The sequence below is a fragment of the Cydia amplana genome, chromosome 6, assembly GCF_948474715.1.
Source record: "Cydia amplana chromosome 6, ilCydAmpl1.1, whole genome shotgun sequence".
Taxonomy (NCBI): Eukaryota; Metazoa; Arthropoda; class Insecta; order Lepidoptera; family Tortricidae; genus Cydia; species Cydia amplana.
Genome location: NC_086074.1, coordinates 9123196 through 9149741, shown reverse-complemented (window position 1 = coordinate 9149741; position 26546 = coordinate 9123196). Strand labels below are relative to the sequence as shown.

Below are 26546 nucleotides of genomic sequence, written 5' to 3'. Positions count from 1 at the left end.
GTTCTAAACTTCAGCAGTCTCGAAATAGTAAATGATTTGAAAGTTCCATGATACAGCCGCGTAAAAATTATCTTAAACTATTTTGTGTACCTATTTCTAAACAATTTTGCTTGCGTCATTGACTTTTTACTGTAAAACAAAACGCCTGTGTCTGTCTTTTGCTCGTGAAGTTTCTTAAGCTGCTCGTCTACTATATCTATGCAAAAAAAACATTGGGAGATCGTAATGCGCATGCGTGGGATGAAAATATCTTTGCAACGTCTAAAATCACATGAGAAAGTATTGAGAAAATGCTGGATTCCATTCCACGCCATTACTCAGACAATCTGCGTATGAGCCAAAATACTTTTTCTATTGCATTATGTGTACATAGGAGTTGCAACAATTCAATTGTGTGTATCTACAGATTAGAATAAAGCTTTATAACTGTGACGTACCTACTGCCTAAAAACACCTGCAAGTTATATAAATAAAATGTCGTTCCTCGCAAACTGCAAGTTATCAAATAATCTACCCATTAAAACGTTAATAATAATTTATGACTTCACATTCGCAATCTATTCTTAAATAAATAATGTAGGTACCTACAACAGTATTTTATACAATCGTGATATAATGGAGAGCCTATCAGTCGAGTACCGTGTTAAGGCCACGAAGATTTTAAAATAAATATTTTGTAACAATAGCATAGTAGCAATTTCATAGCAAAAAAGCGAAAGAATGGCTTTCGGTCGCAATATATTAGGTGATAGTTAGTTGGAGTACACCACGCCTACTCATAAAATAAAAGAAGAGAATAAGTATTAAAGCGTTTACTTTATGCGAATTTAACGACCATAACTTATGCCGCTAGCGATGAAATTCTTGGCTTTTTTTCACGTTGTATTTTTAGGAATGGTCCACGAGGGCACTTTCTTCAACTATCCTTGATATTTTCATCATGTAGAGAGACAGAGACCTTAGGTACATATATGTAAACGAAAAAAGAAATACCTATGCAGAAACGTGCTAGATATTCAGAATTAGAAAGCGTAAAAGGACGTCATTTAAAAAAGTATTTTTGAATAATTTTTCATAGAACCATGAGTGAGAATAATTAAAGATTAGTACTGACTCCACTATTAGTGTAATATTTGTGGGTGTCCCACGGTGTCATTATAGGTACATATAAATATATTAAAAAATATATCAACAGCATATTTACTAAATCCAAATATGAAACCTTATAGTATGCAAACACTATCTGTTCAACCTACTTTTGAAATGTCCACTCGAATATCTAATATCGCTCAGCGCAGAGCATGTTATGCTGCAGCTGTCTGCGGCGTGAACTCAGACTGAGATAACATTTTAACATACTTTTGACGTTGGCTTTTTTCCGATACGGAAAAAAGCTATTATCATCTGAAAGCGGCATTTTGCCACGGCTGAAATTCTTATATGATTGCATAGCTCGGACGAGTTTTCGCCTAATGAATCAGTATTAATTTTGTGCTTTGATAACCACTAATATGTGATCTTCGGAAAAGACACTTAATTAATGACCTAAATTGATGGAAAGTCACGACAGGGCTAAATGTTGGGTTCGCTACTTCAGTAAGAGGGCTTTTTCTAAAATAAATATCGAAAACCCGATTCTTTCAAATCTGGACATTCTTGGGCTCATTCTACTCCGATTCTGAGTACTAGTACTGAGTACAGTAGCACTCTCCATCTTACCATTAAAAAAAGATGTCCCAAAATGTCCATTCCATTACGTCACGTTTGTAGTATGAGAAAAAATTTCACTTGTATGTAACGTGACGTAGTGGAATGTACAATTTTCATACATAATTTTGGGACAAGTTTTTTTATCATCAGGATTGAATATGCTAGTGATTCTGAGTTGAAAGAACCCAAAAACACCAGGATCTGGGAGAATCGGGTGTTCAATATTTATTTTAGAAAACGCCCAAGAACCTTAAATAGGTAACACCGAAGGCAATTTCAAAACGATAGATGACTCACTCAAGCTGAAAGATGACCAATCATGGTGGAGTGGTTAAGTGGCAAGCAGTTGAGACCTATATACCAGAAACAGCCGTTTTATACTGCCACGGCGACACCGCCGACACCTATTTTATGTGTTAAAAAAGATCTCGAGGATACAGTAAAGGTTCCGTCACACAAGCGCGTTTTCCGGGCGGGGCGTGAGCGTTTTATATGTAAAAGCAGCGCGCCCCGCTCACGCTCCGCTCGATAAACGCGCCTGTGTGACGGAACCTTTAAAGTTTAAACTGGAGCTGAATAAAACGTTCGCCCTTGCTCTTTTATTAACGGGAATATGTGACCTGCTGACGACATCATTGTTGTCGCTACATGGTCCTGTATTTCACGACTTTATTTACCTTAAGCATAATTTAAGTTTTGTGTATGATTTTCTATAAATATGTACATATACATACTCTTTTTTCTAAGCATATGACTCGTAAATTTAATTTAATTTAATAAAAATTATAACAGTAGCCTTTTAGAAAAAATATTGAAATGATTCGAGTATTATGACTGAGGTTATTGAAACAAAATAATAGGCGGCGGCGCTTCATAACATCTTCGTCGATCGAAATAAATTGGTTGCGAAAAATTAATGATTACTCCACTTTGAAGTTGAACATAAATACATAAAATGTTAGCAATTGAACTTCTATGAATTCACAAAAAGAAAATGAAATTAGGTACCGCTATTAAATTATAAGTAATTAAGTAGGTACATTTTGTAAAGAAGTTATTAACCGACTTCAATTTCATAGAAGGATTTCTGTATTCGGTTGTGGCAATTTTTTTTTTCTATATACGTTCACCGATTACTCCGACATCCGTAGTCCGATTTGAGTTTTTTTTTTGTTTTTAGGAGCTACCACCAAGTTGGTCTCATACTAATTTGGTTCTGTTCTGATGATGGGATCCATGAGGAATTGAGGGAACTCCTCAATTTTTAAAGGCACATGCATGGTGATTTGCGAGTTTTCTTAAGCAACTCGAGCATTTTCTCCCGAAAACTACCAATTTGATGAAGTAGACCTGATGATGATGATTGTTTTGATGATAATGATGATGATTTTTTAAATGTAGTATGTTCTGCGATTACTCCGGCATCTGTGATCCGATTAATTCTGGAGTTTGGAAGAAGTTACCTCCAAGGTGTTTCCGTATTATTTTTGGTTCTGGTCTGATGATGGAATCCATGAGGAATTGAGGGAACTCCTCAATTTTTAAAGGCACATGTAAAGTGATCTCGGTATTTTCTAAAGTAACTCGAGCATTTGCTTCGGAAAACCAATTAATTTGATGCGACTGTAGCTTTACCATGAGTTTGACACTACCCCTGATCAGTAGCCTTACCATAAGTTTGACATTGACATATTCGCTAACGTCTTCGTAACTTACTTTTTATGCATCTCGCTCGCAGTAATATGCATCTCGCTCGCACTAATATGCCAGTACGAGCGATGCAAAGAAAGTAAGTTACACACACGCTAGCGAATATATCAATGTCAAACTCGTGGTAAGCTGGTAAGGCTACTGATCGGGGGTTAGGGTTAGGAGTTAAGGGGTCAGGGATTAAGGGGTCGGGGAACGGCGGTTGAAGGGTTGCTGGTTCAGGGTCGAAGGTTCCTAGATCAGGAGTTGATGCGCTGTGAGGTTGAGTGATCGGGGGGGGGGGGGGGGGGGTTGAGGGATTGGGTCAGTGGCGGGGCGGAGGATGGATTTAGTGTAGTGACAGGAATTATAATTTCCCAGACGTACTCGAGAAAATTCCTGGTTACTTACATATTTATTAAAGTAATAGGTACATGAATTTAGTGTTAAATATGATCTTGTTTTTCATTCATGAGTCGCGCTCTTAACAATGCGTTAAAACTAACCGACTTCAAAAAGGATGAAATAAAATATTATCCTTTTTTAAGTCTATGCATTACCAACTGATATGTTTGAAGTCGGTGCCAAGCCAAGTAGTAACAATACCAGTCAAAAATAATCAGCTTTATGGCTATAAATCCCATTAGAACTGTACTAATAACTAAAATAACTCAGTCCCAATCCCACACTTGCGTGCTATAGACTGTTCGAGCATTTGTAAGAAATGCTCTTTAAAAAAATGCATTGGATTTACACTAATGTACCGACAAACATGGTACGGACTGCGCCAAGAAGGTTTGATCGTGTGTTCTGAGGTGTGTTCTTAACCAGTCTTACAGTCGACGTCAAAGATATGTTTACACGTACGTTCATTGTCATCGTGTAAGGCAATCCAACGTACACCCTTATTGAATCGCACCAAAATCATGGTATGCTTCAAAATTTGACTTGGCACCGACTTCAAACATATCAGTTGGTAACACATTGACTTAAAAAAGGATAATATTTTATTTCATCCTTTTTGAAGTCGGTTTTCTTTTTTTTGTAAAAAGTTTTTTTTTTAAATTTTTTGATGTTGAAAATAAACTTCAAATATTAGTTACTAAAACGTCCACTTTATTCTCTTGTTCAGAAGCCTGTCTTTCCATTTTCGCTAAACGTTTCAATGTAGAACGGAGAGGAAATAGCAATAGCTTATACTCGTATGTAGTAATACGTAGTACTATTAGTTATTCTGTGGTAATACGTAGCACAGTGAAATGATTTATGGTCCAAAATGTGTTATGGTGCTCCCACACCGCACTTACATAGTAATATAACTTCATGTAGCAAGAATAGCATAACCCTATGATATTAATAAAATACAGATCGTATAATATATTTTTTCATAACATCACAGGGTGAGCACCAGTGAAATTTTATAACTCATTAACCTCCTTTAAGCGTAGGAGTCCAAATTTGGACCTGCGGTGCGTATATATCGGTCATTGGCGTCCAAAAGGTTAATAGCAGCAGGATAAGAAACGAAATAGCAGCAGGATAAGAAACGATTAACTTAAAATTGTATTTTTTTTTACATTTCAACTTCATGGTATTGCGGGCATCCAACACGACGTCGTGCCGTAAATCGTAGCAGTTACGGTACGAAATCGTGTCGTGAATCAATTAATGCACATCGTAGATTTCCGTCGCAATTTGTCACGACGTCGCATCAGGCCACGACACGTTGTTGCAACGTGACACGATGTCGCATCGTGCCACGACGCGACGTCGTATCGTGTGATTGTGTTTTGGCCCGTATTAAAGCTCTGATGATGGATGCAATATGGTGACAAACACAAAAGTGGATAACACTTTTATTAGTTGGAAGTTGTATCAAACATCTTAACACATAAATATAGTTCTATACATTTGTATATTAACTAAGTTAGATGGATTCCACACTATTGTATTAACAACTTTAAAAATCCTATTTAAATATTGTTTCCAGACTTTCATCGACCACATTTATTATATTATATCCAATGTTATGATTTATATTTTATTCAAAGTTTGTTTTTATGTAAACAGTGGTAGAAAAGATGTAAAAGCAAACATGAGTTGTATGTTTATGCATAACTAACTTTTTGCTATGCGAATTGTGACGAATGTTCTCCGGTTCTCCAAAATTTGAAAGGCTTAATAACAGAAAGAAGTGAATTAATAGATAGTGTGTTCAAGAAAGTTCAAGTTGTTGTTTAGAATAGGTATTAAATGTAAGTTATGTGTTATATGTATTGACTAAAGCTATTAGATACCTGCATGTACTTTTGACGCCTAGTCTGGTCCGTTCTCAGATCATAGAAGGTACATACTTCCTATATCTATGAAACCATACAAAACAAACCAATATTCCTTACGCAGGTGTTACAAACTGGAAAACTTAATTACCTACCGGAAATTTATTTTCCAAGTAGCTAGTTCAGGTACTCTGCTGCAAAACTTTCGTAGAACAAGATAACGAACCGCCGTCGATACTTGCGATGAGCAACAATCCTGCTAATGGAAAAGTTGAGCATCTGAGGGGCTACCGCCAAAATCGAAATTCGCAAATTGCGGGGATCTTTCTCTTTTACTCCAATGCAGGCGTAATTAGAGTGACAGAGAAAAATGCCCGCAATTTGCGGAATTCGATTTTCGCGGTTATAGCCCTGTTTACAATTGCCGCGTCTCAGTTCATCTGTGATAATAGCTTTGATACATCTTTTTATAACTTATTATTATTACATATCGTCAACTGGCTTTATACCTCTATTATACTTTTAAGGCCTTGATGTGAACGATCTACCTATTTCTTTTTTTGATCTTGGCAATAATTAACCTCAAAAGTAGAGTTAAAACGAGTACGGGTGATGCGGGTAATGTATTTTTTCCACACCATATTAGGACATGAATCTAATATTATTTATGAATTAAAGTTAGGTAGGCACTTTAATTATTACGGTTCTCTTATCTTTTCGATGTAGGTACGATTGTCATCATAGCAAAGGCCCCTCGACTCGAGGTCGTATCAAACGAGCTGAAAACATATCCAATTATTAAAACAGAATCGGCGGAATTTTCTGGAGTTGCATAAATGATTGGCGATGAAGTGATAGATTGATTCCGTATAAGTAAGGTTGTGAATTATTAATATCCAAGTGAGGTACCTACCTGTTTTCTCTAATCGCGGCTATAACTATAGGTATAAGCAACTCCTTCGCCAGGCCCCCTTTACGCGCGCAATTCGAACCCTTAATCGAGTAGCGATTGAGTTATATCTGTTTTTCTGTTCTTTGAACGAATTCACAAAGGCCACTTTATATGTTTTGTGTTACTGTAATTTGTAATAATGTACCTGTTGTTTTTTTTTTTCTCTTGTGTGTCAAATTCCATAATGTCGAATTAGGATACCTAGCCTGTAACGATGGTTGTGTGTTTGTAAATAAATAATAATAATAAAGTATATTTATAGGTATACTGTGTAGTAAGTATAAACTGAGCAGATTGTTGGTCTGTCAGAGAGTAAGGATTCCCTGATACACTTTGAACATCGAAATCTTAAAAACGTATATATTAATTATATGCTGTAAGTACAGTCAAGGCTACCATAATACCTATACATAAGTATAAACACATTCTGTGGTTATTTCATTTTGTGGTTTTTCATTTTGTGGTGGTGTGGTTAAGTCATGAAGTGGGATAAAAAATTGCCATGAAAAACGAAAGCAGAAAACCCGCTCGTTTCGTGCGCAACAGCGTTACCTATGTGGCGCCGTAGCCCGTTCTTTAGCATAGCAAAATAAAGGCATAATTATATAGTGGAAAAATGATTAATCGAACTGTGGTCGACCAAAACCTAATTATAGAGCACGACAGCTGGCGTCGTGGGTGTTGGGTATTGCGACTCATGCGAGCTGAAATTAATGAATACCTAATACTTATACCTATACGTTAACTAGGTAAGTACTCGTATATGGCAGGTAGTTTAAAATTAGGTTTTGTTCACCATCTTCGATTGATCTTGCGATACAGGTATCTCATAACTAATGTTATAACAGTTTTCAGTGGTAATTTAAAACTTTGCTTTCATCAACGCTAACTGCACAATAACATTGGGCAGCTCCAGGTTTACCTACTACTATAAAATAAAAATAAAGCCTTTATTTTTATTTTATTTTTTTATTTATTTAGAAACAAACAGTCTCGTATTGCTACATTGGATACAATAGCATTTAGTAATATTGTAGACTTACAGTTTCCTTAATTGGATTATATAAACCTGAACATTAAAATATGAAAATACATAAGAATTATGAATTATCTATATAAATCAAACATACTTAAACGGTGTATTAATGAACAGTGCCAGAAAAATTGAAAGTTAACAATTATAATGCCTGTTGAATACATTGTAAAGATAGTCGTTTGAAATTAGATAGTGTTTCATTAAAAATATCTACATTTTGAAACTTTTCATCATAAAGCCTGCACGCTCTCCTAATGAAACCGTGTTTTGCATATGAAGTACGACTACGGGGGATATGAAAGAGGGGTTTTTTTCTACAAGCACGCTCACAACGCCGGGGTACTCTAAAAGAAAGAGAGTGTATTAACGAAGGGGCATCGATGATGTTATTAATAATTTTGTAGAGGATCAAGACATCAATACGTTCGCGACGAGAACTCAATAAAGTAGTATTTTGTCTTTTCATGGAGGTGGTATAGTCTATGTATTTATGTCCAGTGCGATACTCAATTGCCTTGACAAACTTTCTCTGTACCTTCTCTATTTTATCACTGTGAATTTTGTAAAGTGGATTCCAAACGGCGCTAGCAAATTCTAACCTACTGCGGACATAACTGTTAAATAGTACTTTATAAGTTGACAATTTATTAAAAGGCTTTCCTACTCGTAATATAAATCCCAATTGCTTAAAAGATTTAGTTAATATGTTATCTATGTGTGGTACGAAGGTGAGTTTTGAGTCCATAATTACGCCGAGGTCACGGATCTGGTTAACACGAGTCAGCTCTTTGTTGCAGAGTGTGTACCTATTATTTATGGATGTTCGCTTTCTACTGAAGCTGATAATAAAGCATTTGTCTGAATTTAAAAATAAGTGATTTGAAGTACAAAAAGCCTGAAAATTGTTTAGATCATTCTGCAAGGCAGTACAATCGTCCATATTTTTAATAACTCTAAATATCTTTGTGTCGTCGGCGTATAATAGCATGTTTGAATTTTGTATACAATCTGTGATATCATTAATATACAGCACAAATAATAAAGGTCCCAAATGTGATCCCTGCGGTACACCGGAAGGTATAGGTCTGTAATAAGATGTGTGTCCCTGCACAGAAACTGCTTGTGAACGATTCTCAACATACGATTTTATCCAGCGGAACAAGTCGCCGTGTATACCAAATTGTCAGAGCTTCAAAAGTAGGCGCTCATGACAAACCTTATCGAATGCCTTGGCAAAATCAGTATACACTGTGTCGACCTGATAGTTGTTATCCAACGCGTCCAATATGGTTTCTGTATAAGATAAGAGATTCGAGTCCACACTACGACCGCGGAGAAAACCATGTTGGTTTGGAATGATATGTCGACGCAATGCAGAAGAAAGTTGATCAGTGACTATTTTCTCAAGGATCTTAGCGAGTTGACACAATTTCGATATTGGGCGATACTTTTCTATATCGGCGCTAAGCTCTCCCTTTGGTATCGGTGTAACTAGTGCCCGTTTCCATACAGATGGTACGCACCCCTCCCTTATGGACTTTTCGAAAAGTAAACTGATAGGTACTGCTAAGCTAGAAGAGCAATTTTTAATTAAGATAGGAGGAATCCCATCAGGACCTGAACCTTTATTAATATTAATATTTATTCTACCATAAATATGAATTTTCACTAACATTACATTAATAACTGAGTGATTTCGTTTCTACATGTTATAATTTAATTCAAATTTAAATAAATGGGGAAATAAATTTGATTTATCTTCTCACTGATATGGATAATAAACTTTCAATATTGACATATAATTTCATGCATTTCATTAATGTCAATGAGTTATCTTAATAATTATTTTTAGCTAATATTTATAGAAGTCGCCTCTGCGGCGTAGGCTATACGTGGGCTATACTATGATGTATGTTTCGATTTCCGTCTCCCACATACACGCAGATCAATTACGTTAGTATGGTAACGTGTACCTAAATACTTACGTTTTCGTGAGTGAATGAGCCGGAATATGCTGAAATTGCGGTGAAACTGGGACGCTTTTCGCGCTGGTCTCATTTATTTAAGATTGACTGCCGTATTAGAACTTCAAGATATTCACAAGAGACGACACGTACTAGATCCATTCTAGATACGATATAGTTTAGATTTCAACTAGTTCTCTTTTGCAGCGCAATTCGGGCAACCAATGTCACTATTACGATAGATCGTGTTAGATATCTATTAGATGTGAATTAGATCTCTAAGTAATATCTTGTGGAAATCGTTCAAGAGTATCTCCAGAATCGCGGAAATGTCAAATTTGACAGGTTAGATCTTAAACATATCGTTATCGTATCTTGGCGATGTCTAAAAGATATCTAATAGATGTCTATTACAAAATCCGAATCGGGCCCATTGGTTACCCGATTTGCGCTGTGAGTTACCTTTCGCAGAGATTTTATTGCCATTGGTGTTTTTAACATTTAGATCATTGGCATGATTAATGAGTTAATAGAATTACTCGTCTGCTCCAAATAATAAGTTGAATTGTATAGAGCTTTTTTTTTAATTTAAGTATTTTTCCGGATATCATAAATATCATTTAGAAATCAGATTGTATGCCAAATAGTCATTGGTTTAAGCTGCAAAATACCTATATGCCGAATGGTCTTCGAGACGTACACAGAAAAGTACCTATTTGACTACGTTATGGTACAACGCTACGTACGCGTTTGGTACGTTATGGTAGGAATATAAATAAAATAAAATATAGGTAAGCCAATAAAAGGTGTCCACGAAATATAAGTATCTTACAGTACCTAACTAAATGTTAAATATGTCCATTGATATCTATGCTCTCAGTAGACAATAATCTTTGATCAAATCTACATGAATAGGTACATGGAGAATATATGGTTTTTATCTGATACATATACCTTAAAAACGGACAATGAAGTGATTTACGCTTGAATAAAATTTATCTATCCTTTCGCACCTTTTTAGGGTTCCGTAGCCAAATGGCAAAAAACGGAACCCTTATAGATTCGTCATGTCTGTCTGTCTGTCCGTCTGTCCGTCTGTCCGTCCCTATGTCACAGCCACTTTTTTCCGAAACTATAAGAACTATACTGTTGAAACTTGGTAAGTAGATGTATTTTGTGAACCGCATTAAGATTTTCACACAAAAACAGAAAAAAAAACAATAAATTTTGGGGGTTCCCCATGTTCCCCCTGTGCACTGAAACTCAATTTTTTTTTTCATCAAACCCATACGTCTGGGGTATCTATGGATAGGTCTTCAAAAATGATATTGAGGTTTCTAATATCATTTTTTTCTAAACTGAATAGTTTGCGCGAGAGACACTTCCAAAGTGGTAAAATGTGTGTTCCCCCCCCCCCCCTGTAACTTCTAAAATAAGAGAATGATAAAACTAAAAAAATATAATATGATGTACATTACTATGAAAACTTCCACCGAAAATTGGTTTGAACGAGATCTAGTAAGTAGTTTTTTTTAATACGTCATAAATACCCTAATTACGGAACCCTTCATGGGCGAGTCCGACTCGCACTTGGCCGCTTTTTTATATGTATTGGTAGCGGACAACTTTTGGAATTTGGAGATTGTAGCCTAAAAAGGAGGATTATGATTTTCACAATACATATACATATTATAAATATATTGTAGGATAAATCAATGATCTGAATACCAAATACTGATCGTTGTACAAAAATTAGTACTGCTGTCTAAAAATAAGAAAAAATGTACAAACCATATCTAAGTGGCATATAGAAACCAGTAATGGCATGCAAAAGATACAAGATGGATTCAAAATACGAAGATAATGTAATGGTTTCCTCGGTATAAATTGAATTGGCGCTATTGAATCTGAATAAAACATGAACAAGGAGTTTAGGAAAATGTCATTGTTCGAGGTTTGTGCACACTCTTGACTTTACAAAATGGTGTGTAACTACGTACAGTCAGATGCTTCGTGTTGTTTAATACGCTTTTTTCAAAAAAATAAAACTGAATTTGATGCAAAAAACTGCAGTGTATAGGTTCAATTTTTTTTTACTTTAATTTAACATGACTGTAAGTAGGTACATAGTCGGGGGTTAAAATGGACCTACTGCGAATTCTGTGATTTTATTGAAGTGAAAACTTCTTTAGCGGCGCTGGGCACTTTTTGAGGTGGGGAAAAAATGATAAACTCGAGACAGCGTAAGGCGATCACGTGACCGTAAGCCCCGTAAGGTGGCCACTCATAATTTAGATGGCATTTAAATCAATAAAGAAAAACTCAATGTTATTTGACATTTATGTTGATGCGGACTCCTTTTCTACTTACCTTTTTACACACTCTACCTATGTTCAAATAATTTGACGTTGTCATGGCAGTATGTAAATAAACATGTTTTTCCCCAAATAAATTCACCGTATCATTGAAGTGAATAAAAGTGACCATAGTAATAAGGTGCAAAGACGGCACTACTCAATTTATTGATATTTTTCGATTAATAATATTTCAGATTAAATTCCTCTAAAACAATACTTTCTTTAATAAACGTAAAGTATCAGTACTTCATATTTTTTGTTGTTTTGATTAAAAAATCTAATAAAAATATGATAAACCCTAATTCCTGAACCAGTTCCGGAATTCCGGAATTGGGACCCAATATCGAAAATCAGTTCCGGAATTGGAAACCGTCCGATATTGCAAGCCCTACCTATATTATTATTAAACTTATTATCATGCAATACAATTTGGCAAACGCTTTAACAGCGACAGACGTTTTATGCAATGCAATCGTCCTATAAAAACAGTTTAAGGTACAGTATGTATAAGTTACTCTATGGTATACTTAATGGTATGGGTGCTTGCCTGAAATTAAATCAATTTATTTTATTTTATTTAAAAAAAGTGTTGCACTTGGCGGCAAAATATTGCAGTAATACTCCCTATTTAAAAAACTAACATTTGTCAAGTAGGGTAGCATAATAAATATACTTAGGTACTGAATTGTTTTCAATAAACAGAATCTATGGTTTGTCAAAGGACTGTCTCATTTCAATAATAGACAGAGAGAATCATACTAACTTTGTCTTACACTAGTAGGTACTACCACCCAAAAGAAAAGGATGAATACAGTTTTTTTTTATTCTTATTTACTGCCAATTTGGTTTGACCAACTATACTTAGTACCTACAAATTTGTTAAAGCAAAAAAATGAGGATATTCAAAAGATTCCATTTAAGCAAAGTTCACTGAACACTTTTAAGAAAAACAAAGCGAAGCTCTAATTCAGTCAGTATTTTATTCAAAAGAGTAAGTACAGACAGTACAAAATGGCGTGATAATGGAATACTGCTGTGAAAAGGTTTGGTGGAGCGAGAGATCTTAATGTGATTTGGCGTAGAAAAGTTACAGATCCCTGCTAAGAGGCATTAGGAGGATCTGTTTCCTAAAAACCATCATTATTTAAGTTGATTTAAGGGACGCATTTTCTTATGTCGACATGGCAAAAACAATGACTGTTCTCTGTGACATAAACCAACAAGATGTGGTTATAGTTTAGTTCAGTTATTTATTCCATAATGATAAATTACAGTATAAATTATTCTTGCGCTAATCTATATGAATTTACATTATGGTCGTCAATAATTTAGCATGCAAACGTACAATTATAAAATGTCAACAATGATAATCAAAAAACAATACAAATTATTAACACTAACAATTTATAAGTTAAATTCAAAAATTTCTTAATAAATAAATAACGGAATACATATCAAACAAAATATATATAGTTGGTATCTCATAATGATCGTCATACTAATACTAAGAGCGGTAAGAATAATAAATCAGAATCAGAATGTCAAATAAAATCAATTTTACATAAACTAAGTACAATCTCAAACAGTTATTACAATTTTAATTCCATATATTCGTCCACTGAATACAATGGGTTATTCAATAAAAATATATACTTAGTTGATTGAACCTGACATCATAGTTTGTTATTATTTTGGCCCCTGCCTAAATGTTTTCCTACCTCGCTTTCGTATTTTTTTACAAGCTTTTTATTTAACTTGCAATTTACCAACTAATCTAACTATGTATATTTCACTTTATTATTATTATAGATAAGTATGTAGTTTATTTATCGTCATCATGGGTCATAATTTTTATTATATATTACTATATTAGGTTACTTCTCCTTGTAAAGAAGCCAATTGCAAAGCTGTGTGGCTGTCACTGTGTGGCTGTCACTAAACGTGGAAGCATTTATTACCTGTCTATAACTTATGAATTGAAATACTTGTAGATGCCACATAATAAAAAACCCTAAAAAGTGACTGCAGATCTCCAGGTTTGATTGGAATTGGCGGATAATATGATTTGTTTTAAATCATTTTAAGCTTACAATTAAATAAATGTCATAGGTATAAGTAAACGAACTAGTTGAACTAAGCTTGTTTTATATTGCAATTGCTAAGCCCATATAATGCTGCAAGATGAGCATACCTTGATGAACGTTTAGTTGAAACTGTCAGTCATTCATTAGCTACGATTTCAACATGTTACATTTGCAACGTGTTACCTACTGTTGGAAATTATTACATTTCGTGAAATCAGTTTTATTTCACAAGATGTGTAAAAAAGTGAAATATACTGCATGAAATATGTAACCATACAACTATAGTCCTTCTTAAAATGTCATAGCACTTCATAGAAGCAAATTAAAAGGCTCTAAATTGAAAAAAATCCATAGATTATTATAATAGAAAAGCATTTCTGGAATTAATTACCTTTTACCAGCAAGCCAACAATATTCAACAAAGAAACATTTTGAATTCCCTTTATGTTATTGTTATTATTTAAAGGGGCAAAAGTTCTATATATAGGCTCAGAGTAGAATAATTTATTGAGCCCTCTAGACTCTAGAGGAACTAATTTTAAATCATGATTTTTGTATATGTACTATTTGTACACATTTTGTTGTATTATGTTTATTAAAACTGTGAATTACCACAGTGCGTTTATTTTATATATTTATCGTCTACTAGCTAATGTTAAGTGACCTAATTTAGAAACAGTATACAGGTGGATTTTCTTTTTGGGTCAGTGAGGGCAGCTACCAGATCCCGTGGTGCTACGAGAAAATGGTCTTAGAAGACCTTCCCTTGATTTCAAATCAATGAAGATTGGCTTTTACAGATTTTGGAAAAAAAATACAGGGTGCGAGAAAAAGGTCATTTTTGACAAACTTTTTTTTTGATGCCAATCGATCCCATTTCTATTGAGGATCAAAAGCTTGTATGAAAGCAAAAAAAAAAATCCAGCTAGAAAAGCCACAAATCGAGGAAAACTTTTCCCATACAATTTGTATGAAAATGAAAACTTTTATTTTTCACATGATATTTTAGTATGCCAATCGATCCCATTCCTATCCAGTATCAATAGTTTCCTAGGGTCAACCTAGTCAACTTACGGTAATGTACTAAAAAGCCACAAATTAATAAAAACTTTCTCCATACATTTACTATGGAGAAAATGTTAAATTTGAATCACAATTTTCTACCTCGCCCATCAGTTCTACAGCAATGTCTTCATACAGTATTATGGTTCTTAAATGTAACAGGACTGATTGGCCAGATAAAAAATTGTGAATTAAATTTCACGTTTTCTCCATAGAGTCCATAGTAAATGTATGGAAGAAGTTTTCATTAATTTGTGGCTTTTTAGTACATTACCGTAAGTTGACCCCAAAGAAACTATTGATATTGGATAGGAATGGAATCGATTGGCATACAAAAATAGCACGTGAAAAATAAAAGTTTTCATTTTCATACAAATTGTATGGGAAAAGTTTTCCTCGATTTGTGGCTTTTCTAGCCGGAAATTTCTTTTTGTTTCCATACAAGCTTTTGATCCTCAATAGGAATGGGATCGATTGGCATAAAAAAAAAGTTTGTCAAAAATGACCTTTTTCTCGCACCCTGTATGTTTTTTCCAAAATCTGTAAAAGCCAATCTTCATTGATTTGAAATCGAGGGAAGGTCTTCTAAGACCATTTTCTCGTAGCAGCACGGGATCTGGTAGCTGCCCTCACTGACCCAAAAAGAAAATCCAGCCTGTATGTTTTTAAAGGAAAATAAACGCAATTACTGTTTTTTTAATCAATCATATTTCTACCAATACGATTACAATTAAAATGGAAACAGCAAAGGTTTTGATCATCAACTTAAAATAAGTACCCAGTATTCCGAAATATTCCTTAATACTTTAAGTTGGATATTAATGCTCATTTAATTTTATCACAAGGTATTTTTTCACTCTTCATAATACTATTTTTGAATCAAAGATATTGGTCCAGCTCCATTTCCTCCGTGCTTGCACACCGGTATAACCTGAATGTTTTTCTGCCCTTGTCGGCTTGTTTGTATGGTAGGTTTTGAATTTTTGTCGGGTTGAAAAAATTAACAGCGCGCATGAGCTGTAATTTTAATTTTGTTAAGTTATCAAGCTTATGGTCACTTGTAGTTACCTTAAAGGTTGGCCATTGCTTGAGAGTGGCGTATACTTCGCAGTGTCTGACACACAGTTTCTGATTTTGTGGGGTTGTAGAGGCGTCGACGTTATCAGGAACTTGGCGTGTACCCACATTGCGATTAAAATATTTTACCTGATGGGCGCTGGTGGTTCTATTGGTTTTCTTGTAGAACGATGTGGGGCACTGGATTGACACTTCGAGAAGTTGAGATATAATTCCACTACCCGCCTGAACGCATTTTGATTGTAAAAAGTCAGGACTCGCTGGGAATGAATCTTTCTCTTTGAATCCATCACCACTCGCACGTTGCGTGCGTCTTTTAAATGTTCCTATTAAGTATGATAATGAGTCATTGAGGAATTGCTTCACAACCCAAACATATATTGACATTACTGTAATTCACTTGACAAGTTTCCGAAACATATTTTGTGAAAATAAGCGATTCCTACTTCCTAGTATACATGTTTTGATCGTTATACAAAAATTATACTCATCGCTATAGCCATCTGACCACAGACTTGTAATTGTCGCTCGCGCTCATCTGACCCAGAAACTGTCAAGAAGTTGACAGATATAAAAAAATGACAGGCTTTTTTTCATAAATTTAAACGTTTTGTCTATTCCTACCATATTATGCTACATTTACACGCCGTCAACATACTATACATTTGCTATACATATATTATTATACTCTTTGGTGTCAACCATAGATATAATATAGGTAGATATAATAGTGTCATCTGTCGGTTCAATTAATGTTATTATTCCTAACCGTTTTCTTTAATATTTAAATACTATTAGCTCAGTTACAGTAAATAGAGTTGTTTATTTTCTAATGACCAATTGTTGTGTTTCCACAAATATTGCGAGAAGGAAAATAAAGCTGATGAGTTAGACGAAGAATTTTGCTGTCGCTCACCTGAAGACCATCGGTTCACATCACGACATCCACAAGTCCACAAACCCTTTAACTTAGGGACAAAAGGTAACTAACAAATCTACCACTGACTCCATGAAGATTTGCTAACTTCCATGTGATTATTGGAGTCAGAGTGAAAACAAAATCTGTCGACATTTAATTACCTATATGGTTAAACCGAAAACATGTTATTAGTTAGGTATGTTTTTTTACGTCAAACAAACAAGCATACGGCCCGCCAGATGGTAAGCAGTATCCGAAGCCTGGACGCCTGCAACTCCAAAGGTGTTACATGCGCGTTGCCGACGCGAACACTCCGCATCCTTGTTTTACAGACCAAATTTAGAGCCTCGGGCTTCGCCTGCAACGGCTACAACATACGAGCCCAAATACCTATAGTTGGTCAAAGGACTGTCTCATTTCAAACATAGACAGAGATAATCATACTAGCTTTGTCTTACACTAGTACTAGCACTCAAAAGAAAAGGATGAGTATAGTTTTTTTGTTCTTATTTACTGCCAATTTGGTTTTACCAACTATATTTTGCGCGGACCCTTCGGTGACTTTGTGCCTCAGGCATTTAGCCAATTCATAGGATTCTCTATTAAATGGCCTGTAACGTGTGACATATTCGGTTGATATTGTTTTTCCTTAATAGGTCGTGAACGACTCGTTATCCTCACCACGAAGATAATTAGACCGCAGGGAATAAACCGAGCTCCCTCTAATTAGGAACATGGTCGCCGAAATGAAACAATGATTCTGGGATGATGTTGTTATTGTATATAATTGATTAGAAATATCTATTTCATTCGTGTTTTCAATTATAACTTCATGAAACGTCGAAAGTGGCATTCACAATCTAACAATTGATTACGGTTCAGCTGTAAATTCAAGAACTATAAAACCTATCCCACACCACGTCTGTGATCTGTACATGATCATTTAAAAAATAACAAAAAAAATTGAACTCCTTGCACACGAAACAAGTGAATTGCGAAAGAGATAGATATATGTAGATTGACGTATATTTGCATCCACACCGTCTGATTTACTAAAATACGAACGAATCGAGTAGTCTCGGCCATCCAAAGTCCTTGAATTTAATTTTCAGTATATTAATAATTGGTAGGTATTTAAATTATTTATAACTTCATATAATTTTTATGTTTAGGTACCTATGTAACTTTAATGATTAATTTTCGTTCCCAATTAGAATAAACCGAAAAATAAATATTTGGTACGATTATGTTATACTTTATCTACTGTAGGAGTCCCTTTTCGTACACCTAATAGTTTTTTCGTAGTAGTAATAGTCGTTTTTCATCATCACACTGTTTTTCATACATTTTATTTATTTGGTCTTACTCCATTCACCTATCACCCAAAGGAAATTAAAATAGAATATTATTAATTTTATTATCTGTAGGTACCTAATGATGGACACGCTCCTTCTCTCTAGTGGCCAATATTTAGACAGTTATGTAAGAGCGCGTTATAGTTGACATAAAACATGTAATATATATGTATTATCCTACTTAAATGTTCATCCCATGTAAAGTTAACTTCGCCAAAATCCGCGTATAAACCCAATGAAACGTAAACGGAACTAAAGCGAAGCGGTTGTTTATATTTTCTTAAATTTCCGAAACATATTGAATATTCAGAAGCACAAACCAGTTGGGAAATTATTTCAATATCAAATATTTGTTGTTTTCTGCTACCTTGCTTCAGTTTCAGCTGTATTGTGTAATTTATTCCCCTTTTTCTGTTGTGTATGTAGAAACATGTTTCCCTTCTGAGTTAGTGTACAATGCTCTGAATCAGTACTCGTCTATTTTCATGTCACAATCGTCTTTGTCGAAAATCAGGATTTCTGCAGCTTGTGCAAATGCACAATAAAAACCGGTTAAGTGCGAGACGAACTCGCGTTCTTCGGGTTCAGTACTCGCACTTGGTTTTTTATAGTTATTATAACATAAAAAATGTTATTATCTTACATCAAGTTAAGATTCTCAATAAAACAAAATTATACTGAATATTATAAAACGGGTGACTCACGTAGTTTAATATTTCTGTGTTTTACCATAACGTTTAATTATCAAAAATATAAAAAAAAAACAGAATGAGCAACAACATAAACATGGTGCTAAATGCAGGGTGGAGGTAGACGTAAACGGGTTAGGTATGGCTGCACCGTCATTGAGACCGAAGAAATAATATTATATTTCTGTGTCTCAAGGAAGTTATGTAATTACATTTTGTAAAGTCTTTTTTATTTTGGATGGAATCTGGGGGCACGGTAGTGCCCCCGCCAAGACGAGCAAAGCGAAGCGCAAGGGCACTACCTACCTTTTCTCGAAGCGCTTAGTCGTTTTTTTGAACCCTCTTAACTTGGGTTTGGATTATACCAGATAAACAAAACTCTCGGGATATGATGTCAATAGTGGACTTAAGCATAAAAAAATTCAATTGCATAGCTCTTATACTTTGGATTTTATTAATGTCTAAAAAACCCCGATTTCGTCACTGACTCATTCACTCATTCACTCACTGTTGATCATCAAAACCTCTAGGGTACTTCCTGAAGTCCTAGGAAGCTGAAATTTGGTATGTGAGATAGTATTAGTCCACAAACAACAAAACAATTCAAAAACTTGAAATTATTAGCCCCTAAGGGGATGAAAAGGGGGTTGGAATTTTGTATGGGAAATCGATAACCGCGGAACCGATTTCGTTGAAATTTGGTATGTAGATAGTTATTGTTATGGGGAAGGATATAAAATAGTTTCAACCCCGAAATCACCCCGTAAGGGTGAAAAGGGGTGGAAAAAGGCGTTAGGGGAAAAAGGGGGTTGAAGTTTGTATGGGGAATCAGTAAAAAGCAGATTGTATATAAAAGATGCCCCCCAAGTACGTATTTCAGGATTTTTAATAGTAAATCACCCGCAACCCTTTAAATCAGAAGATTGTCATAAGCAACTTACAAAAAGATGTGAAATCCCACCAAAAACATTTTCATGTAAAATGTTGCCAAGACGAAACCATAAGGCTCGCACTGGCAAAAAGTTATCAGATATCTTGTAGAGCCAAGTTTCTAACTCTACAGGCCCTACCTTCACAGACTCTACACCTTAGTCAAAATATGTGGCTTGGCCGTTTCATTATTACAAGAACTATTTTATAATAAAAAATAATGAATAGTGAATACATATTTCACCTTACGCTCATGTGACGAAGCGGCCAAGCCACATATTTTAACTAAGGTGTAGAGTCTGTGAAGGTAGGGCCTGTAGAGTTAGAAACTTGGCTCTACAAGATATCTGATAACTTTTTGCCAGTGCGAGCCTTATGGTTTCGTCTTGGCAACATTTTACATGAAAATGTTTTTGGTGGGATATTTTATTTAGTTACCTTTTATTTTAAACAAAACTACTCTTAATACATAGTACTCGTAGCGTAGGTATATCTGAGTTAAAACCACGAACAAGTACCTAATATTTTTTGAACGGTCCCGACTCCTTTAGAGATTGTCATTATGACAAAAGAGTATGTTGATTATTCACAGCACCATTGATGAAGTAAAGCAGCTAAAACCAATCTAAATTCTTTTGATTGTTCAGTGATGGTCCTCTCTCGCAGTGCAAATATAAAATAGAAGAGGAATCGTGGAGCGGCGGAACGCGGATCAGAATCAGAATCAGAATGCTTTATTTGTAAAACATAGGTATACATGGGTCTTATGTTACATTTGAGCGCTATGTTTTGCCGGTTGGCATACAAATGTCAAAGAGAACTAAAATATAATTTAGTCTTGCATATGTTACCTTTATAAAATAAATTAATTACAGTTACAATTATTATTAAGTACATTATACATTTAAATTTAAAATCCAATAAAATATAATTCAAATAAAATTAAAATATATCATTAGTCATGGTTATAATTAATGTTTATGTCATATGTCATAGTCATGTAGATATTCTTTTATGGAGTAATATGCTTTATTTACTAGAAATTTGAAAAGTTCTGTTTTGAATATATGTAAGTCCTGTAGTTTCCGTATGCTTTCTGGTAATTTGTTATAAATTCGGGGTTCCATTCCGAATATACTTTTTGAGAGAAGAGCTGTTTTATACAGTTTATTTTTTATGTTATCGACTTTACGTGCACTGTTAAATTTGGTGTATTGACATATATTACTTTTCACATACAATGCTGTCTCGTATATATAAAGGGATGGAAGAGTTAATATTCTTAATTCGGTAAATAAAGCTTTACATGAGTCAGTTATGTTAAAACCACATACGGATCGTATACATTTTTTTTGGCTTTTAAATACTAAATCTCTGTCTGTTGAGTTCCCCCAGAAAATTACTCCGTATCTTAAAGTTGACGTGACGTAAGCGTGATAGGAAGTTATGACAGCGGATTGGTTAACTACTTTCCTAAGATGATGGAGCGCATATAAAAATGTACTAAGTTTCTTACATATATGGTCAATTTGATATTTCCATGTTAGTTGATTATCTAAGCTTAATACTAAAAATTTTGTACGTCAGTTTCATCAATTATATGTCCGTTATATGATACATTTAAGTCCGTCACTCTGTCTACTCTTTGCTTAAAGTGCATTATTTTGGTTTTGTCTAAATTAATACGAAGGTTGTTACTGTTAATCCATTCAATAAGCGATTTCAAGGAATTGTTTATTTTTGTCTCGTAAGTCTGTAAGTCTTCTCCTGTGAATATGACGGTGCTATCATCAGCAAAGAGAATCATGGGTTCCTCGATAGCTAATGGGAAATCATTTATATAAATGAGAAATAAGAGTGGTCCTAAAACGCTGCCTTGCGGGACGCCTGCTTTCATTTCTCTGATATCGGATAAAGCCGTTACTTGATTTTTGGTCTTGACGCATATATGGTCCAGTTGAGTGTATTATTTTCTCCCAGTTAGGTAGGATTCAATTAAACTAAAAACATTTCCCCGGATTCCATACCTGTATAGCTTAGTCAGTAGTATTTTATGGTCAACGAAATCGAAAGCTTTGGTCATATCCATATAAAGAGCAGTTACAGGTACCTTATTATCTATGTTAGTCATTATAATATTCAGTAAGTCATAGATTGCCATATTTATTGATTTTTGTTTTCGGAAACCCTTTTGTTCCTGTGAAAATAAATTATTGGTCTCAAAATAGTTGTTAATGTTATTCTGTATAAATTTCTCGATAACTTTTGAAAAAACCGATAAAAGGGCTATTGGTCTGTAATTAGTAATTGATGTTTTTTCGCCCTTTTTATATAGTGGTCGCAGGATAGCTACCTTGAGTTTATCAGGAAACCTGCCATATTCTATACACAGATTTACTATGTGGCTTACTGGTGATGAAATTATATTCGCAACTTGTTTTATTATCATTGTGTTTATGCCATCATAACCGGTACTTTTTGAGTTTTTTAAAAAGTTGATTATTAGTCTGATATCATCAGGAGTAGACGGTTTCATGAACGTTCACGAACGTTTGGATGAGGAATTGGATGAGTTGTATGTCATAGTTGTCCTAGGATTACTTAAATTAGCATTCGAATTATTATCATTATTAGTGGAATTAGTATATGTGTTGTTTGATTGGTCTAGTTCGCAGATATCGGTGAAGTAGTCATTAAATTTTTGGGCAATTTGGTTGGGTTCTTTAATGGATACGTTGTCAATTATTATTTCTGAGATATTGTCTCTAATACGATTATTTTTTGCAGATTGTATGATGTTCCATGTGGCTTTCGATTTATTTGACGCATTTTGTATATTTATTTATTTGTTGACGATATAATAAAAATTATATCGTCAACACAAAAAATACAAAACGATTTTTAAATCGTTTTGTATTTTTTGTGTTGACGATATAATTTTTTTAAGTCGTTGAGAGTACATTTTCAGATCGCTTTTGTTACTATGGGTTGGCGCCAGTCTCCATTTCCATAACATAGCTCTTTTTCTTTTACAACACTTTCTAATGCCTTTGGTCACCCATTTTGGCCTATTTAGTGCTGATACCTTAAGTCTTATAAATGGGAAGCACAAGTTATAAAATAGTTCGAATTGGTTGCTAAAACAATTAAATGCCTCGTTGGGGTCATTTGATTTGTATACATCATTAAAGCTCAGTTCTGTAATACAGTTTGTAAATTTTTGAATATTACAATAACTAAAGTCTCTTTTTAGAACAAACCAGTGAGATAGTGTGCACGTAGGTTTTACAGGACACTTAAGAACCTGGGCAGTGTGGTCAGAAATCGCAAGATCGATTACGTCAGATTTCCCTCCTCGAATATTATGGATAATATTATCGATGCAGGTGTTGCTCTGTAACCGTGTCGGTGTAGATATTCCAAACTTAAGATTAAAACTAGATATAAGGTTATTAAATTCAATACTTTGTTTTGTTCTTTTCATCATATCTATGTTAAAATCTCCGCAGAGTATTACATTTTTGCGGCTATGGTTTAATTTACACAGTAGGTCATTTAATTTATTGAAAAAAATATTAAAGGCCGCAATATCATATTTTGGAACGCGATATATACAGATTATTATTATATTATGCTCAGTAAGTTCAATAGCCGAACATTCGAAGATATTACATAATGATATGGTATGTGATATGTCTGACAAAGTTTTGTATTTATGTATGTTTCTTACAAGTATACAGGAACCACCATTTCTGTTTCCGCGTGAAAAGTGTGACGCAAGTGCATAGTTACTTAAAGCTAATTGGTTTTCATCACCTTGGCTCATGTTGTGTTCAGTAATACATAGTACATCAATCGGTCTATTAGAAGATGAAAGGTCCTGTAAGTGGACAGTTAATACATTGGCTTTATTTATTAGGCCGTTAACATTTTGATGCATTACAAAAATATTTTTATACACGAAAAAGATTGTTACTTGTGTTCTCAGCCTTATTTTTAATACTATGGTCTAAAGTATTATTTTTATCATCTTCACTCTCGATGCAATTCGTTGTTTTTAAGTCAGTCGCGGATGTATTTAAGTTGGTTGATTCGGGTTGCTCCTGGGGCGACTGGCGCTGCTGACCGGGAACGTATTCTTGCCCATTTATGAACAGCCGGCCATCCCGTATCACGGCGTATTTTCCCTCCCGACGTGCATCGTGGAGGCAGTCTCGTAGGTGTTTCCGTTTCTGTAACGTCTCACTGTCTAGAATATCTGACACGGCGTATCCAGAATTCCTAAAGTAAGAGGAGTTCGCGATGATATAGTTTTTCATTCGCTTACTTAGTACTTCGACTATGAGGGGACGTCGATTTCCTTTCTTTCCTATTCGCTTCACCGACTCAATTGAGCTATATATACTCATATTTAAAATATCACTAAACATGTTGTCTATGCGGTAATAAATGTCTTGGTCGGTTTCATGATACAATTCGTCCAGGCGGTATAATACAAACTTTTTCGAATTGTCATTTTTTGTAGAATAACCCATATTTTCGTGTTGAACTTTTAGTGCTCGTATATCTTGTTTTAAAAGCTCATTTTCCTTCTCTAAATTTTGTATTCGGGTTTGTGTGTTTAAAAGCTATAGCTATATGTGTGTTTATAAGCGGATATCAATGCTTCCTATCTATTGTTAGAAAAGATAGGCGTAAGGGAGGATAAATATTTTCTATGTCATTTGTTATCGCAGAACTCGATAAACGGTGACACAGAATAATTAAAAATATTAAAACAACAACATCCACAACAAGAAGATTCATCTACGTTTGAACTTCTTATGCTTTTTAGAAATGTTAATTGTGTTTATTATTCGTAGTTGTACTTTTCAACATTAAGCCAAAAGATTAGGACTCATTGCACTGGTGGCTATGACTCATTAAAAAGCGTTTTTTTACGTGACTTGATCTCTAGGAGGTAATCGATAGTAATAAATAACTCGAATAAGTGTTGTACGAAATGAATATTGGATAAATAGGTACAATTTACTTACCTATCACTAGTTACGCTAAGTAAAAGTTATGAATTGTTGCCTTCATTTGTTGTTGGAAATAATGTAAATAATCTAGTACATAATGTGTTTACATAATACTTATATCATTGTCTCTCTATTAGTTTTAATGTGTCCATTTCTTTGCCTAATCAAACTCAACTCCTACTTGATGAACTTCATGTTTCTAAATTATCTTTTTTCGAATTTTGTATGCATAGGTATATGTGTGCACTTTGCTTGTTTTATATTAGAGACACACACTGTAGAACTAGGTTGTGGAGCTGATGTTTGTTCAGTTCGACAGAATCGGAAACAAGTGTTCGCCTGTGTTTTAATTGGTTTCTGAATTTCACTTTCTTCCTTCATTTTAATAATTTATTAAACTATGTAAAGGTAATCGCATCGCGTAAATAATAACAATTTGCAAACATTCTAATTATTCGGGCGAAATCATCGGTCTGCCTTACAAAGACTCCTCGAACTTTGTTTTAAAGCTGAAACTGATTTTACGCGGCCGGTTGCTATTAATTCAAAGTCGCGTTAAATTTTGGATTCTGGAATTATATTGACATTTGAAATTGAAATGTCCAATAACAAACTCAACCTTTTTACACTTGTGTTGCGTTGTATTAAACAAAACAAACAAGTCTGAGGAGAGACCTTGCCTCCTTATGTGTGTTCTACCGCTTGTACAATGGGCTGTGCTCTGAAGAATTGTTTGACATGATGCCAACGGCCGCTTTCTATCACCGCACCGCTCGCCATCGGCAGGGTGTTCATCCACACACCCTAGAACCTAAATGATCGCGTACTGTGCGGTTTAAGAGGAATTTCCTCCCGCGGACGCTCCGGCTGTGGAATGAGCTCCCTTCCGAGGTTTTACGAGGGTCTACAGTATGGGGTTCTTCAAAAAAGGAGTGTACAGGTTTTTAAAAAGGTCGGAAACGCGCATGTAACACCTCTGGAGTTGCAGGCGTCCATAGGCTACGGTGACTGCTTACCATCAGGCGGCCCGTATGCTTGTTTGCCACCATGTGGTATAAAAAAATTTAACGAAACTGATTGGACCTTGAGCATTTTGATTAAGTACATGGTGTGAATGGTGTTAATCCCCACAAAAGAGGCCATCTCTATTCGCCTTAACATTTTCACGCTGACATAGGTGTTAAATACCTCATAAGTCTGGTGCTCGACGAGGTCCCATTACATGACGTCTTGAAACTTAAGTCATTGTCAATAGAGGTGGCAGCAGTGAGCAGGGTGTCATCTATTGGGCATTAGCATGTCGAGCACTAGTACGTTTATCTTACGATTCATTAATAATCCACGCGTGAAAATCTAAGCGTTCCAAGTAGGTATTCTCTAATACATACCTCATCAAGTAGAGATATAGTAGATAAATTCACT

At 34.8% G+C, this 26546-nt stretch overlaps 1 protein-coding gene and 1 long non-coding RNA gene across 2 annotated transcripts in view; one reads left to right on the top strand and one right to left on the bottom strand.

The window, feature by feature from the left end:
- LOC134648860 (uncharacterized) overlaps window positions 1–26546 on the top strand; it is a 362135-nt gene that overhangs the window by 142151 nt on the left and 193438 nt on the right. The window lies entirely within an intron of this gene.
- Window positions 21709–24727, bottom strand: LOC134649082 (uncharacterized). Its single transcript, XM_063503797.1, has 2 exons — window positions 23006–24727; window positions 21709–22645 (listed from the first exon to the last, which is right to left on the bottom strand). The coding sequence occupies exons 1-2, from the start codon at window positions 24041–24043 to the stop codon at window positions 22070–22072; spliced, it is 1614 nt and encodes a 537-aa protein (XP_063359867.1). The 5' UTR covers window positions 24044–24727; the 3' UTR covers window positions 21709–22069.

What these genes read in the sequence shown, in the direction of transcription:
- LOC134649082 (XM_063503797.1), bottom strand. Translation starts at nt 24,043, where the DNA reads ATGCATCAAAATGTTAACGGCCTAATAAATAAAGCCAATGTATTAACT. An exon ending in AAAAAATACAAAACGATTTA is followed by an intron (nt 22,646 to 23,005) that starts AAAATCGTTTTG and finishes AAACGTTCGTGA; the next exon opens with ACGTTCATGAAACCGTCTAC.